The sequence below is a fragment of the Mus caroli genome, chromosome 9 (assembly GCF_900094665.2).
Source record: "Mus caroli chromosome 9, CAROLI_EIJ_v1.1, whole genome shotgun sequence".
In the NCBI taxonomy this organism is placed as follows: Eukaryota; Metazoa; Chordata; class Mammalia; order Rodentia; family Muridae; genus Mus; species Mus caroli.
In genome coordinates, this window is record NC_034578.1 from 62,225,181 (window position 1) to 62,236,755 (window position 11,575).

Genomic DNA, 11,575 nt, shown 5'->3' on the forward strand with positions numbered 1-11,575 from the left:
GATGGTTGTGAGCCACCATGTGGTTGCTGGGATTTGAACTCTGGACCTTCGGAAGAGCAGTCGGGTGCTCTTACCCACTGAGCCATCTCACCAGCCCCTGCTAAACTTTTTTGTTTGTTTGTTTTGTTTTGTTTTTTTAGAGACAGGGTTTCTCTGTGTAGCCCTAGCTGTCCTGGAACTCACTCTGTAGACCAGGCTGACCTTGAACTCACAGAGATCTGTCTGCCTCTGCCTCCCAAGTACTGGGATTAAAAGTGTGCACTACCACTGCCCAGCAGTTTGCTAAACTTTTAAAGGAAAAAAGTTTGCCTATAGAGTCCATTCCAGTAATATATTACACAAACATATTTAGGCTAAGATATAGGGACTTAAGGACTGTTATTTCTAGATTCTAGACCTGAAGTGAGCAAAACTTGAGCCTGTCATTTATTGTCAAGGGCTTTGTTAGGATTTCTCCCTAAAGAAGCCTGAGATCATATCCTGGGCAGCAAGCACCAGCTCAGGAACTCTGACCGCCGCTGGCTTTTACTGTCCACTTCAAACCTTTCAAGTACTGTGTCTAAAAAGGTGACATAAGGAGACTAGACTAGTGAGTGTGTTCTTTTCTGTCTTCTCTAACTATATTCCTTTTTCTTCCTACTAGATTATAGATGTCATAGATAAAGAACTGGTTCAACCTTTTGAGATTCTGTTTGAGGGAGTTGAATATATTGCCAGAGCCGGATGGACTCCAGAGGGAAAACAGTGCGTATGTTAAATTGTCTCTTCATTACAACTAAGTTAGATCCAGAGTTTAGAGTGTCAGTGCTGTAGGCTTTGCCTTCCCATGTAAATTGGCACTATGTTCTGTCTGCTCAGGCCTTTCCCCTGAACTCAGTGAATGCACAGATTTGTAAGCATAAACATATGCCATTGTGACTATAGGAATAATTTTTTAAAGACCCTGTCTTCAAAAAAAAAAAAAAAAAGAATTGATAGGTACTGAGGGAGAGAACAGAAGGTTATCATTTCCTGAGAGCTTGCTGTAGTCCTGATTTCTCCTCGTTCTTTTGAACAGTGCCTGGTCCATCCTACTAGACCGTTCCCAGACTCACCTGCAGATAGTTCTGATCTCCCCTGAGTTATTCATCCCAGTAGAAGATGATGCCATGGACAGACAGAGACTCATAGAGTCAGTTCCTGACTCTGTGACACCACTGATCATCTATGAAGAAACAACAGACATCTGGATAAATGTATGCATTTCTGATCTTGAACTTGGCTGTGTATTTTCTCAGGATACTCAGGCAGATGGAATTCTATAGCAAAATGTATCCTTAAGTCTAAGGGAGCCGTGAACATTTTGAGTTGGAATGATGACTCCAGAATGGAGTAGTTTGTGGCAGGAAATAGATACTACTGAAATGGCAGCTCAGGAGTCAGGGTAGTGAGCCCACAGCCTCAGCTCTGGCTTCTGTGCTTCTGAGAAGACCTTCAAGAGCTGTGTCTAGAAACTATTTTTTAAGTTAGCAAACTATGCCAAATATACTAGTTTTAGATTGAGTTTTACATTTTAACATAAAAATTAGATATAAAATAAAAACATTTCTCTGTTTCTCTATTTGAAAGCAGGTTTCCTGTGATTCACTCAAAACAGATGAACATCTGTTTTCCTTCAGCTGTTAGGATATCTCTCTTTGGAAAACAAAAGCAAAGCATGCTGTCCTCCTTGCCTGGGTAGTAAGATTTGTACTGCTATAAGCTGTCTGTGCTTCAGAGAGGACAGAGATGGAGAGGATAGATAGCCTTGGCCATGTCGTTCTTTTTGCTATCTTCCATTTGGAAATGTTTACATCTCAGGGCGTGAAATCTTTGTCTAAAGTAAAATAAATGTAAGGCCAGGCAGAAAGCTAGCACGGTGAAGGCAGCCAATCCTCGCACTGACTGCTGATGCCTGGTCATCTATGGAGTGTGTTTATTAATGCATATAGTAAATTAAGCTGTTCATTTTGCAGATCCACGATATTTTTCATGTTTTTCCTCAAACTCATGAAGATGAAATTGAGTTTATTTTTGCCTCTGAATGCAAAACAGGTTTTCGTCATCTGTATAAAATCACATCCATTTTAAAGGAGAGCAAATATAAACGGTCCAGTGGTGGACTACCTGCCCCAAGTAAGAAGCCTTCCTTATTTATGTACTTAATGTCTTTATATTTTATTTGTTTTGCATATATGCATCATAGAGCAAGGATGTGCAGGTCAGAAGACAGCTTATAGAAGTCAGTTCTGTCCTACTGTTGTGTGAGCTTCAAAGATGAAACTCAGGACTTCAGACTTGATGTCAAGGGCCTTTACCCACTGAGCCATCTCACCAGCCACAATGCCTTTTTTATATTTTTCATAAGCATCAGGACTTGTTTCAGTAAACACATGTATTAACTGAAATACCAGTCTGTGCATGCAGAAAACAGCAAATTCTCAATGAATACATGTTATTAATAGTGGGTAATCTCTGAGTGATTAGAATACCTATTTTTATGACATCTTTGCCTTAATTACAATTTTTAATTTGTTTGAAATGAGCACACAAGTGCTTGCCTTGGCAGCATATATACTAAAACTGAAGGAAAAAAAGGGGCTCCATGTTATTTTTATATATAAATAACTTAAAAAAAAATACAAGATCTCACTACCCAGGTCTGGCTGGCCTTCAACTCATTATGCAAACCAGGCTGGCCTCAAGCTCACAGAGACCCGCCTGCCTCTGCTGCCCAAGGGAAAGTTTGGGATTGAAAGCTTGTGCCACTACACTAGGCTTTTGCAAAATGAAACTAGTATAGGGATACTAGAGAGAGCTCAGAGTTTATGAGCACTTGCTGTTCTTGCAGAGAGCCCAGATTCTGTTCCCAGCTTCTCCATGGCAGCTCACAGGTACCCATAACTCCAGTTCCAGGGGATCCAATGCTGCCTTCTGTCTTCCATGGACAATGACCAGGCATACGTGTGATACACATACCTATTTGCAGGCGCTCATACATACACATACAATAAAAATAAATCTTTTAAAACTATATATTTAGAAAATCTTTTAAAACTACATATATACCGATATATGTGTAGCATATGTCATATATACAGTCTATGTAGTCTACGTATTTGTTTATCCAGTGTTTCTTGATGGATACCTGGGTTGCTTTATATGACACTGCTATGGCCATGTATGTTCCTCTCTTGGCTTTCCATTGTTTTGAGAATAGCTACCAGAAGGTCAATGCATGACTCATATATTCTTTTTTTATTAGATGTTTTGTTCATTTACATTTCAAATGCTATCCCCTTTTCTAGTTTCCTCTCTGAAAATCTCCTATGCCCTCCCCCTTTATATTCCTAATAGCAATATGTAAGAGCTTTTGTTTCTTTGTGGGTTTGCTTGTTAATGTTTGGGGGATATGTTTATTTAATTTCTACATGTAAGAATGGTTTGCCCTGCATGCATACCTATGTACAACATGCGTGCCTGGTGCTTGTGGAAGATGGGGAAAGGAATAGATATCCTGGAACTGGATTTACAGATGGTTGTGAGCCACTGTGTTGTTTCTGGGAACCAAACCTGGGTCCTCCGCAAGGACAAGTGCTCTTAACTGCTGAGCTGTCTCTGCAGCCCCAGGGTTTGTTTGGTTTGGTTTGGTCTGGTCTGGTTTGGTTTTTAAAGACAGAATTGTATTCTGTAGTTCAGGCTTCCTTCCAATTCTGCACAACCCTGTCTCACCCTCCCTCCCCTGTGCTGATATTACAGGTATGTGCCACTCCACAGGCCAAGTTTTATTTCTTTATATCCTTGGCAGCACTTGTTAGTTTCTGTCTTCTTGTTTTTGTGTGGGTGTGTTTTATCTTTTTTTGTTGTTGTGAATTTTTTAAAATAGATTTTCTCAAGACAGGGTCTGACTATGTAGCCCTGGCTGTCCCAGAACTCACTCTGTAGACCAGGCTGGCCTTGAACTCACTGAGATATCCTGCTTCTGCCTTGTGGGTGCTGGGATTAAAGGTGTGTGCCATAATAACGGATTGTGGCTTTTTTTTCACTCTAATAAATGTAAAGTGGTATTTTCCATTTAAGTTCTTTCTTTTCATACACATGAATGCCATACTAGAAACCGAGCCTTAGACTGTGTCACTGAGTTACATCCCTAACACTTTTTGGGTTTAGTTTGAGACAGTCTGAGAAGATGACTGAGTAACTGGCCTCACACCTGTCACCAAGCCAGCCTGAAGAGGCACCCTGTGGTTTTGATACAGGTTCCCTAATGAATGACGAGAGAAATACCTATTCAAGTCCTTTGGATTCTTAGGTTTTTCTGAATGGTCTTTTAATTACTGGCATTTGGGGAGCAGTGAGCTTGAATCCAACCAAGTCAATACTATATATGACTATGTGCGTTTCTTTAGAGACAGACCAGGTCTTATAAATCCCCACAGACTTGTGGGCCTCATAACCCAATTCAGACTACTCTCCCTCTTTTAAAAATAAATAAATATAAAATAAATGAAAAAAATTAAAAAAATAATAATAATAAAATAAAAAATAAAAAATCCCAACAGAGCTTCTTCCAGGGAGCTTCAGCTTAGCTTAGCCCTGGACTTAAAATTGCCTTGCCAGTTCCTCTGTTGCTCAGGGGTGAGTGCGCTCACACAGGGAGGAGGAGCAAAAGGGCTAAGACAATCCTTCTGAAGCAATACTACATCTTACAACCTGCTACTGCTCAGTGAGCGAGCGCCAACCTCAGGGCTGGCTCCCTGCTCCCATCAGCACCTCTTTGCCAATGCTTGGTCTTATGTGCATGTATGTATGTGTATGTATGTATATTATGTGCATGTATGTATATTTTTTTAATTGCTTCATCACAAGTTTTTTTACTTTGTAAGTATGTTCACTTGTTTTTTCTTTCTCCTCCTTTCTTTCTCCCTGTTTTAGCTGTGATGTGAAACTCCTGTTGCTCATAACGATGTGTTATATACATTTCCCCATCATAAAATAGCAAGCTACACTTCTGTGTCTCAGAAAAATAAGGCTGATTTCTTAACTCACCATCCTTAGCTGTTTCCAGAGATCTCAGCAGCTGGAAGGGAGAAATGGTTTTCATTTTTCAATCTCTTCCTTAGGCCTCTGAAGAGGCCCCATCCAGACAGACTCTCAGGCAGGCATATGGGGCATTTGACATTAGTGTGGCTAAAAATAGCCAATTTAATTTTTGGCAAGTGAAAAAGAATTGCATTAAAATTTTTCTTCTTTGCTTTAAAAATGGTTTGTTGCATTTCCAGAACAAATGTCAGCTTAGTTAACCTCCATGTCGGATCAGTATCCAAAAGGCAGGCACTGTTTTTCTGGCTTTACCATAGAATCTCTTTGGTTGGATGTGGTGGCACACTCCTTTGATTCCAGCACTGAGGAGGCAGGAGTGGGTGCATCTCTGAGTTCCAGGACAGTTCTTGGTATACATAGTCAATTCCAGAGCAGCCAGGTTACATAGTAAAACTGCCTCAAAGGATGTATTTTTCTGTTTTCAGACTTCCTGCATGAGTTTTTNTTTGGGGGGGGGGGGAGGTATTTTTTTTTAGTTACCATTCTTGAACATTTTGAAAACTTATAAGTTGGTTTTGTCATCATTGGGTTGTTTGTTTGTTTGTCACAGAGTCTTACTGTGTAGCCCTGACTGTCCTGGAACTCACTATGAAGACCAGGCTGTCCTCAAACTTGCAGAGATTCACGACCCCTTGCCTCTCAAGTCCTAGGACTAAAAGTGTGTGCCACCATGACTAGCAGGATATTTTTAGCTGTAATTTTTAATATCCATTTGAAATAACTTTTAGTACAATATGACCAACAATTGTCTTTATCTAGTTCCAAAACATTTTCATTACCTCAAACCTAACAATGATGATTTTGTTTTTGTTTTATTGCTGCTTTTTGGAAAAGACAGTTTAGAAAACTTTTCTACATTGTTTCATTTGTTTATGATCTGGAATAAAGTACTGAGTTTTGATTGTATTCATTTTCAGGTGATTTCAAGTGTCCTATCAAAGAAGAAATAACAATTACCAGTGGTGAATGGGAAGTACTTGGCCGGCATGGATCTAATGTATGTCTTTTATTCTACTAATATGCTTAGTCAACCTCTGCTCTGCATATATAGTGCAGAAAGATGAATAATGCAGTGTGTGTGTGACCCCAGTAGTGTTTTACAGTAGCAAGTTAGGGCCTAAGGGAATACAAGCTGTTACCAGGAAAGAACATTAGTTTAATCAGAGTGTGGAGGCTCACACCTTTCCTTATAGCACTTGGGAGGCAGAGGCAGGTGAATCTCTGTCTGCGTAGCAAGCTTCAGGATACCCAGGGCTACAACTGTGTCTTTAAAAAGATGTATTTTAAATTATAAAGCTCACCTATTTCATGGGTACAAGATACATTACTTACGTGTGTGTGTGTGTGTGTGTGTGTGTGTATTATCTGCACCACATGCACACCTGGTGCCTATGGAGGCCAGAAGAGTGTGTCAGATCCCTCAGACGGAGTTACAGACAGTTCTTAGCTCCATGCACCTGCTGAGAATAGAACCAGAGTCCCGTGGGAGAGCAGCCAGTGCTTTTAAGCACCGACCCTCATGCCAGCCCAGATCACCATTGTTAGATATATTATTGCCAGTTAGTAAGGAAACAATTTGTGTGTTAAGAGTTTAACAAAGTTGTGAGTTCACAAATAACCTAAATATTATTTTTTAGACATGATAGACTGTTCATGTTTTTAATTGTAAATTATATTTAGCATTCCTGAGGTAGAAATGTTCTTTTATTTACCTGTTATCTCACAGATTTAACCTTTTTAGCGTAGTTTAACAGGGAAAAGCTGTGCTCTGAGCACGTGGCTTTCAGTAACAATTCAATGAGAGCATTTGTGCATTTCTAGGTCAACACTAGGGATTAGACTCAGCCTGAAGATGCTGGGCAGGTGCTCTAGATTTAAGCTATTCATCCCAGCTATTCATCATATATACATCCCAGCTATTCTTGTGTTCTTATTTTGGGACTGGGTCTTTCTTGCTAAGGTTCCAGGTTGGGCTTGAACTTCACTCTGTAGAGCAGACAGGCCATGAATCTCATTGTGGAATTCTAGGTTCTAATAACAAAAATTATACTGAGGTAAATTTCCTGAGCCATCAAGATGTCTCTGTATGTGAAGGCACTTGCTGCTGAGTCTTACAGCCAAGCTGCATTCCTGGAGCATACATGGTAGAAGGACAGGTGTGTCCTCCCTCATTTTGTCCTGTTTGCCACATGCATGCTGTACCACACTTCTGTGTGCATGTGTGCGCACACACCAATTTATTTAATTGCAGGAATTGTAGTAGTTGGGGTTAAGAGCTACTAGAGGATTCTGACATAAATCCCAAAATTGAATGAGCAGAGGATTATTTGGACAACCTAAATGACTCCCTGTTCACCCTGTGTGCATCCATCTCCACGTCATTCTAGTTTTTGTGGTGTGTTTGTTCCTCTCAAATTCTTCCCTATTACCCTGCATGTTTGCTTTGTTTCTTGTCTCTTTGTTGCCTTTTCCCTCCTCAGCTTTTACAAGTCCCTCTGTTCTGCTCAGACTTCTCACGACAACAGCTGTAAAGCTCTCAGGCTTCAGCCTGTGTGACTCTTGGAGTTAAGGTGATACTCAGAGTGTGGCTCCAGACCAAGAATGGAGCATGACAGTCATGAGGGACCATGTTAGAAACACAGACTTAGCCCAGCCCTCCTCAGAAAGTGGTGGTAGGGCCCAGCAATCTGTTCAACATTCCTGGAGAGTCTAATCCTAGTGGATAGAAGTTCTCAGTGAAACAGAGAACACAGACTTGCATAAATGGAGAGGCAGTGTAGGAGGCCTGAGTCCCTGCAGTAAAACCAGCCCTGGCCTTGTAGAGAGACGACACATGCTTGTGGGGATTCTTGGATGTTTGTTTCCTACAGCAACTGTGCTCATTTAGGGATGGATGCAGCTACGTTAAAAAGTTAATAATGAAGTGTGTGTGGGTGTGTGGGGGTGAGAGAGACAGACAGACATTTAAGATATGTTTAGAATCTCCTTTATTTCTATAAAGAATTTTAAATTCTAATAAAATTTCAGTAGGCTAGTAGAATATTTTTAAAGTAACAATGAGAGAAAACTGTTTTAGATTGTTGTAGTTTGTGTAGAATAGTAAGTAAATTCTGTGTCAGATAGTAACTTAAAAGATCTTATCCAGGGCTGGGTCTTCTCCAGTGTCAGTGCTTACAATAAATCCTACCCTTACTTAATTTATCAACTACACCCTGGCTGAAGCTGCTTGATTTCAGTTATTTCTCAGCTTGGTAGATAAAATGCTTTTGCAAATTTGTAGGAAAGATCTTTAGAAAGTACTAAGCTAGGAGAGAAATAATATTAATCTTTTCTAAGTGGACAAATGAGGTGTTACATAGGGTATTTCTCCAGAGGGATTTTCTATAAGGAAATAATTGTCTTATTTTAAGGAAAGTACACAATGCACTTGGTCAGGACATTATCCCAGTGTGTGTAACTCAGCCTTTTACCTTCTGGATAAAGTAGGGTTTTAGCCATTAGGAAAACCAGCTCACATTAACACTGGTAGAAAAGAAAGATGAAGAAGCCCAAGCCTGAAAACACAACTGATTGTGTTGGAAATGGGGGCTGTGTGTTGTTGGCTTTGTCAGAACTGTGCTAGTGTTGATTTGTGCTGGGACTTTTGCAGATCTGGGTTGATGAAGCCAGAAAGCTGGTGTACTTTGAAGGCACCAAAGACTCTCCTTTGGAGCATCATCTGTACGTGACCAGTTATGCAAACCCTGGAGAAGTGGTGAGGCTGACTGACCGTGGCTACTCACACTCCTGCTGCCTCAGCCGGGTACTGTGTCCCAGTTGGAAGGGTTCCTGTCTTAGAAAGCCTGTGTTCACATAACATTCCTTTTGAGCAATGTGAAAGTTGGTGACATTGACCCACAGAAGCCTCATCTAGGAAAAGTATTGTGTTTGCATCATTTGTTAAACTCCCAATGTCCTCTTGCTCTGCATTGGTGTGTGTGACCACAGGTAGCCTTCCCTAACTTTCCTCTGGAAAGCCATTGTTGTCTTTCTTTTCTCTAGCATTGTGACTTCTTCATAAGTAAGTACAGCAACCAGAAGAATCCACACTGTGTGTCCCTCTACAAACTCTCAAGTCCTGAGGATGACCCAGTTCATAAAACAAAGGAATTTTGGGCCACCATTTTGGATTCAGCAGGTACCTCCTTCCCTAAACCTGAATTGGTATCACAGTGCACTGTGCTGTGACCTATGTCCATGTCTCTTGGGCTGTCCTTCCCATTGCTCAGCCCTGCCTGTCCCTGAGCTACTGAAATTCTGGTAGACCTCACTTCCTGTTCTGTCAGCTGCTGAATGAGCTGGGTTGCCTCTCATCTGAGCAGGAACATGTCTGGAAAGCCTTTTTGAGAAGTAGATTAAGGGGGCCAGGCGGTGGTTACACACGCCTTTAATCCCAGCACTTGGGAGGCAGAGGCAGGTGGATTTCTGAGTTCGAGGCCAGCCAGGGCTACAGAGTAAGTTCCAGGACAGCTAGGGCTACACAGAGAAACCCTGTCTTGAAAAAACAAAAAACAAGAAAAAACAAAAAAAAAGAAAAAGAAAGAAAGAAAAGTAGATTAAGATAACATATTCTAAACAAGTAAGATCTTTTGAGCAGAAAGGGTGATGCTTTAGGGAACAACCACTTGGCTGATTTCTGGAAATTTCAAGTCCTTACAGTGGTCCTCTTAATAGTAGCCACCACACTTGCTTACCATAGGCCCAAAGAGCACTGTAGAAGATACGCTCTCATTCTATAACACAGGCTTGACCTTACTCTGGAACCCAGGCTAGCCTGAACCTCAGCAATCCTCACACCTTGGCCTCCTACATACTGTTTCTTCAGGCCTGAGCTCATCTGCTTTTCAAGTGTTTGCTTTCTGCTGGGCACGATAGCTGACAGAACGTTGTGGAAAGGGTCATTCTGATGCAAGGTTCCAGGCACAGTCTGAAAGAAGGGGAGCCATGGGGGCAGTAGGGCTTTAGACAGTCACATGGTGTACACAGTCAGAAAGCAGAGAGGCGCAGCTCCTCCATCCCTTGTCCTTTTTATTCTGTCAGGGACCCGGCCGTGCCATCCACGTTATGGGGTTCTTCCTCAATTAGCCTAGTCTAGACAATCCCCCACAGACACAATTGAGAAGATACCTATCGCAATCTTTTTTTTCCTAAGATTTATTTTTATTATTGTTATTTATATTAATGTGTATTCTCCCAAAGTGGTGGGGTTAAAGGTGTGTGCCACCACTCCCTGCCAGCCACTACAATTTCTTACATGTAAAGAATAGACTTGTTTTATGTGTCTCTATCTTTAAATCTACTTTTATGTTAAGTATTTTCACTCATTACTTTTGACTAAAAGATTTAAGTATCAATGTGGGGCTGCGCATTCTGGAGAGATGGCTCAGGAGTTAGAATGCTTGCTGCTCTTCCAGAGGTCCTGAGTTCAGTTCCCAGTGACCACATGGTGGCTGGGATCTGTAGTGGGATCTGATGCCCTCTTCTAGTGTACATGAGTACCATATGCTCTAATACATAAGTAAATAAATCTTTAAAAAAAGTGTGGGGTTCGAGGCCAGAATGGGCTACACAGAGAAACCCCGTCTCAGAAAAAAAAAAAAAATGGGCTGAGGAGATGGCTCAGTGGGTAAGAGTGCTTGAGTTCAACTCCTCAGAACCTGAATAACAGCCAGGTATACTTGTAATTCTGCACTGGAGAAAGGACATAGGTGGATCCCAGGACCTTAACAGTCAGGCAGCCTAGCAGAAATGGCAAGTCTCTGGGTCAGGGATTGTTTTGAGGCAATACGTGGAAATTGATGAGGGAGGGCACCTGGTGTCTTTCTTTGGCTATCACATAAGTGTGCATAGGTATAGAAACCTTTACACTCATAACTGCACCACACACATACACATTTTATGCAACACAAAAATAAGAAGGTGGGTGTGGTGGTACGCACCTTTAATTTTAGCACTCAGAAGACAAGAGCAGGTGGCTCTCTGTGAGTTTGAGGCCAGCCTGAAACAAGTTCAAGAACAGCCAGGGCTATGTAGAAAGACCCTTAAAAAATAAATAATATTTTAGTAATTTTTTTTTAATTTCATGTGCATTGGAGTTTTGCCTGGATGTATGTCTCTGTCGGGGTATCAGATCACCTTGAACTGGAGTTACAAACAGTTGTGAGCTGCATTGTGGGTAATGGGAATTGAACCCAGGTCTTCTGGAAGAGCAGTCAATACTCCTAGCACTGAGCCATCTCTCCAGTCCCATTAAGTAATTTTTTAAAAAATTTAAACTGGTGTAGACGAAAAAGGTTGTGTGTACTTTAAAGTTCAGAATAGCCGGGCGTGGTGGCGCACGCCTTTAATCCCAGCACTCGGGAGGCAGAGGCAGGCGGATTTCTGAGTTCGAGGCCAGCCTGGTCTACAAAGTGAG

At 41.3% G+C, this 11,575-nt stretch overlaps 1 protein-coding gene across 5 annotated transcripts in view; it reads left to right on the plus strand.

Annotated features, from left to right (window-relative positions):
- Positions 1 to 11,575, plus strand: part of Dpp8 (dipeptidyl peptidase 8) — a 53,021-nt gene that overhangs the window by 24,456 nt on the left and 16,990 nt on the right. For all 5 annotated transcript variants that reach the window (XR_003837548.1, XM_021173428.2, XM_029481360.1 and 2 more), the window contains 6 exons: positions 644 to 744; positions 1,058 to 1,235; positions 1,995 to 2,154; positions 6,039 to 6,118; positions 8,771 to 8,923; positions 9,163 to 9,298. Coding sequence is in view for 4 of the 5 variants with exons in the window: in XM_021173428.2 (XP_021029087.1) it covers positions 644 to 744; positions 1,058 to 1,235; positions 1,995 to 2,154; positions 6,039 to 6,118; positions 8,771 to 8,923; positions 9,163 to 9,298 (808 nt within the window). In the remaining variant the exon portion in view is untranslated. The remainder of the gene's footprint in view (positions 1 to 643; positions 745 to 1,057; positions 1,236 to 1,994; positions 2,155 to 6,038; positions 6,119 to 8,770; positions 8,924 to 9,162; positions 9,299 to 11,575) is intronic.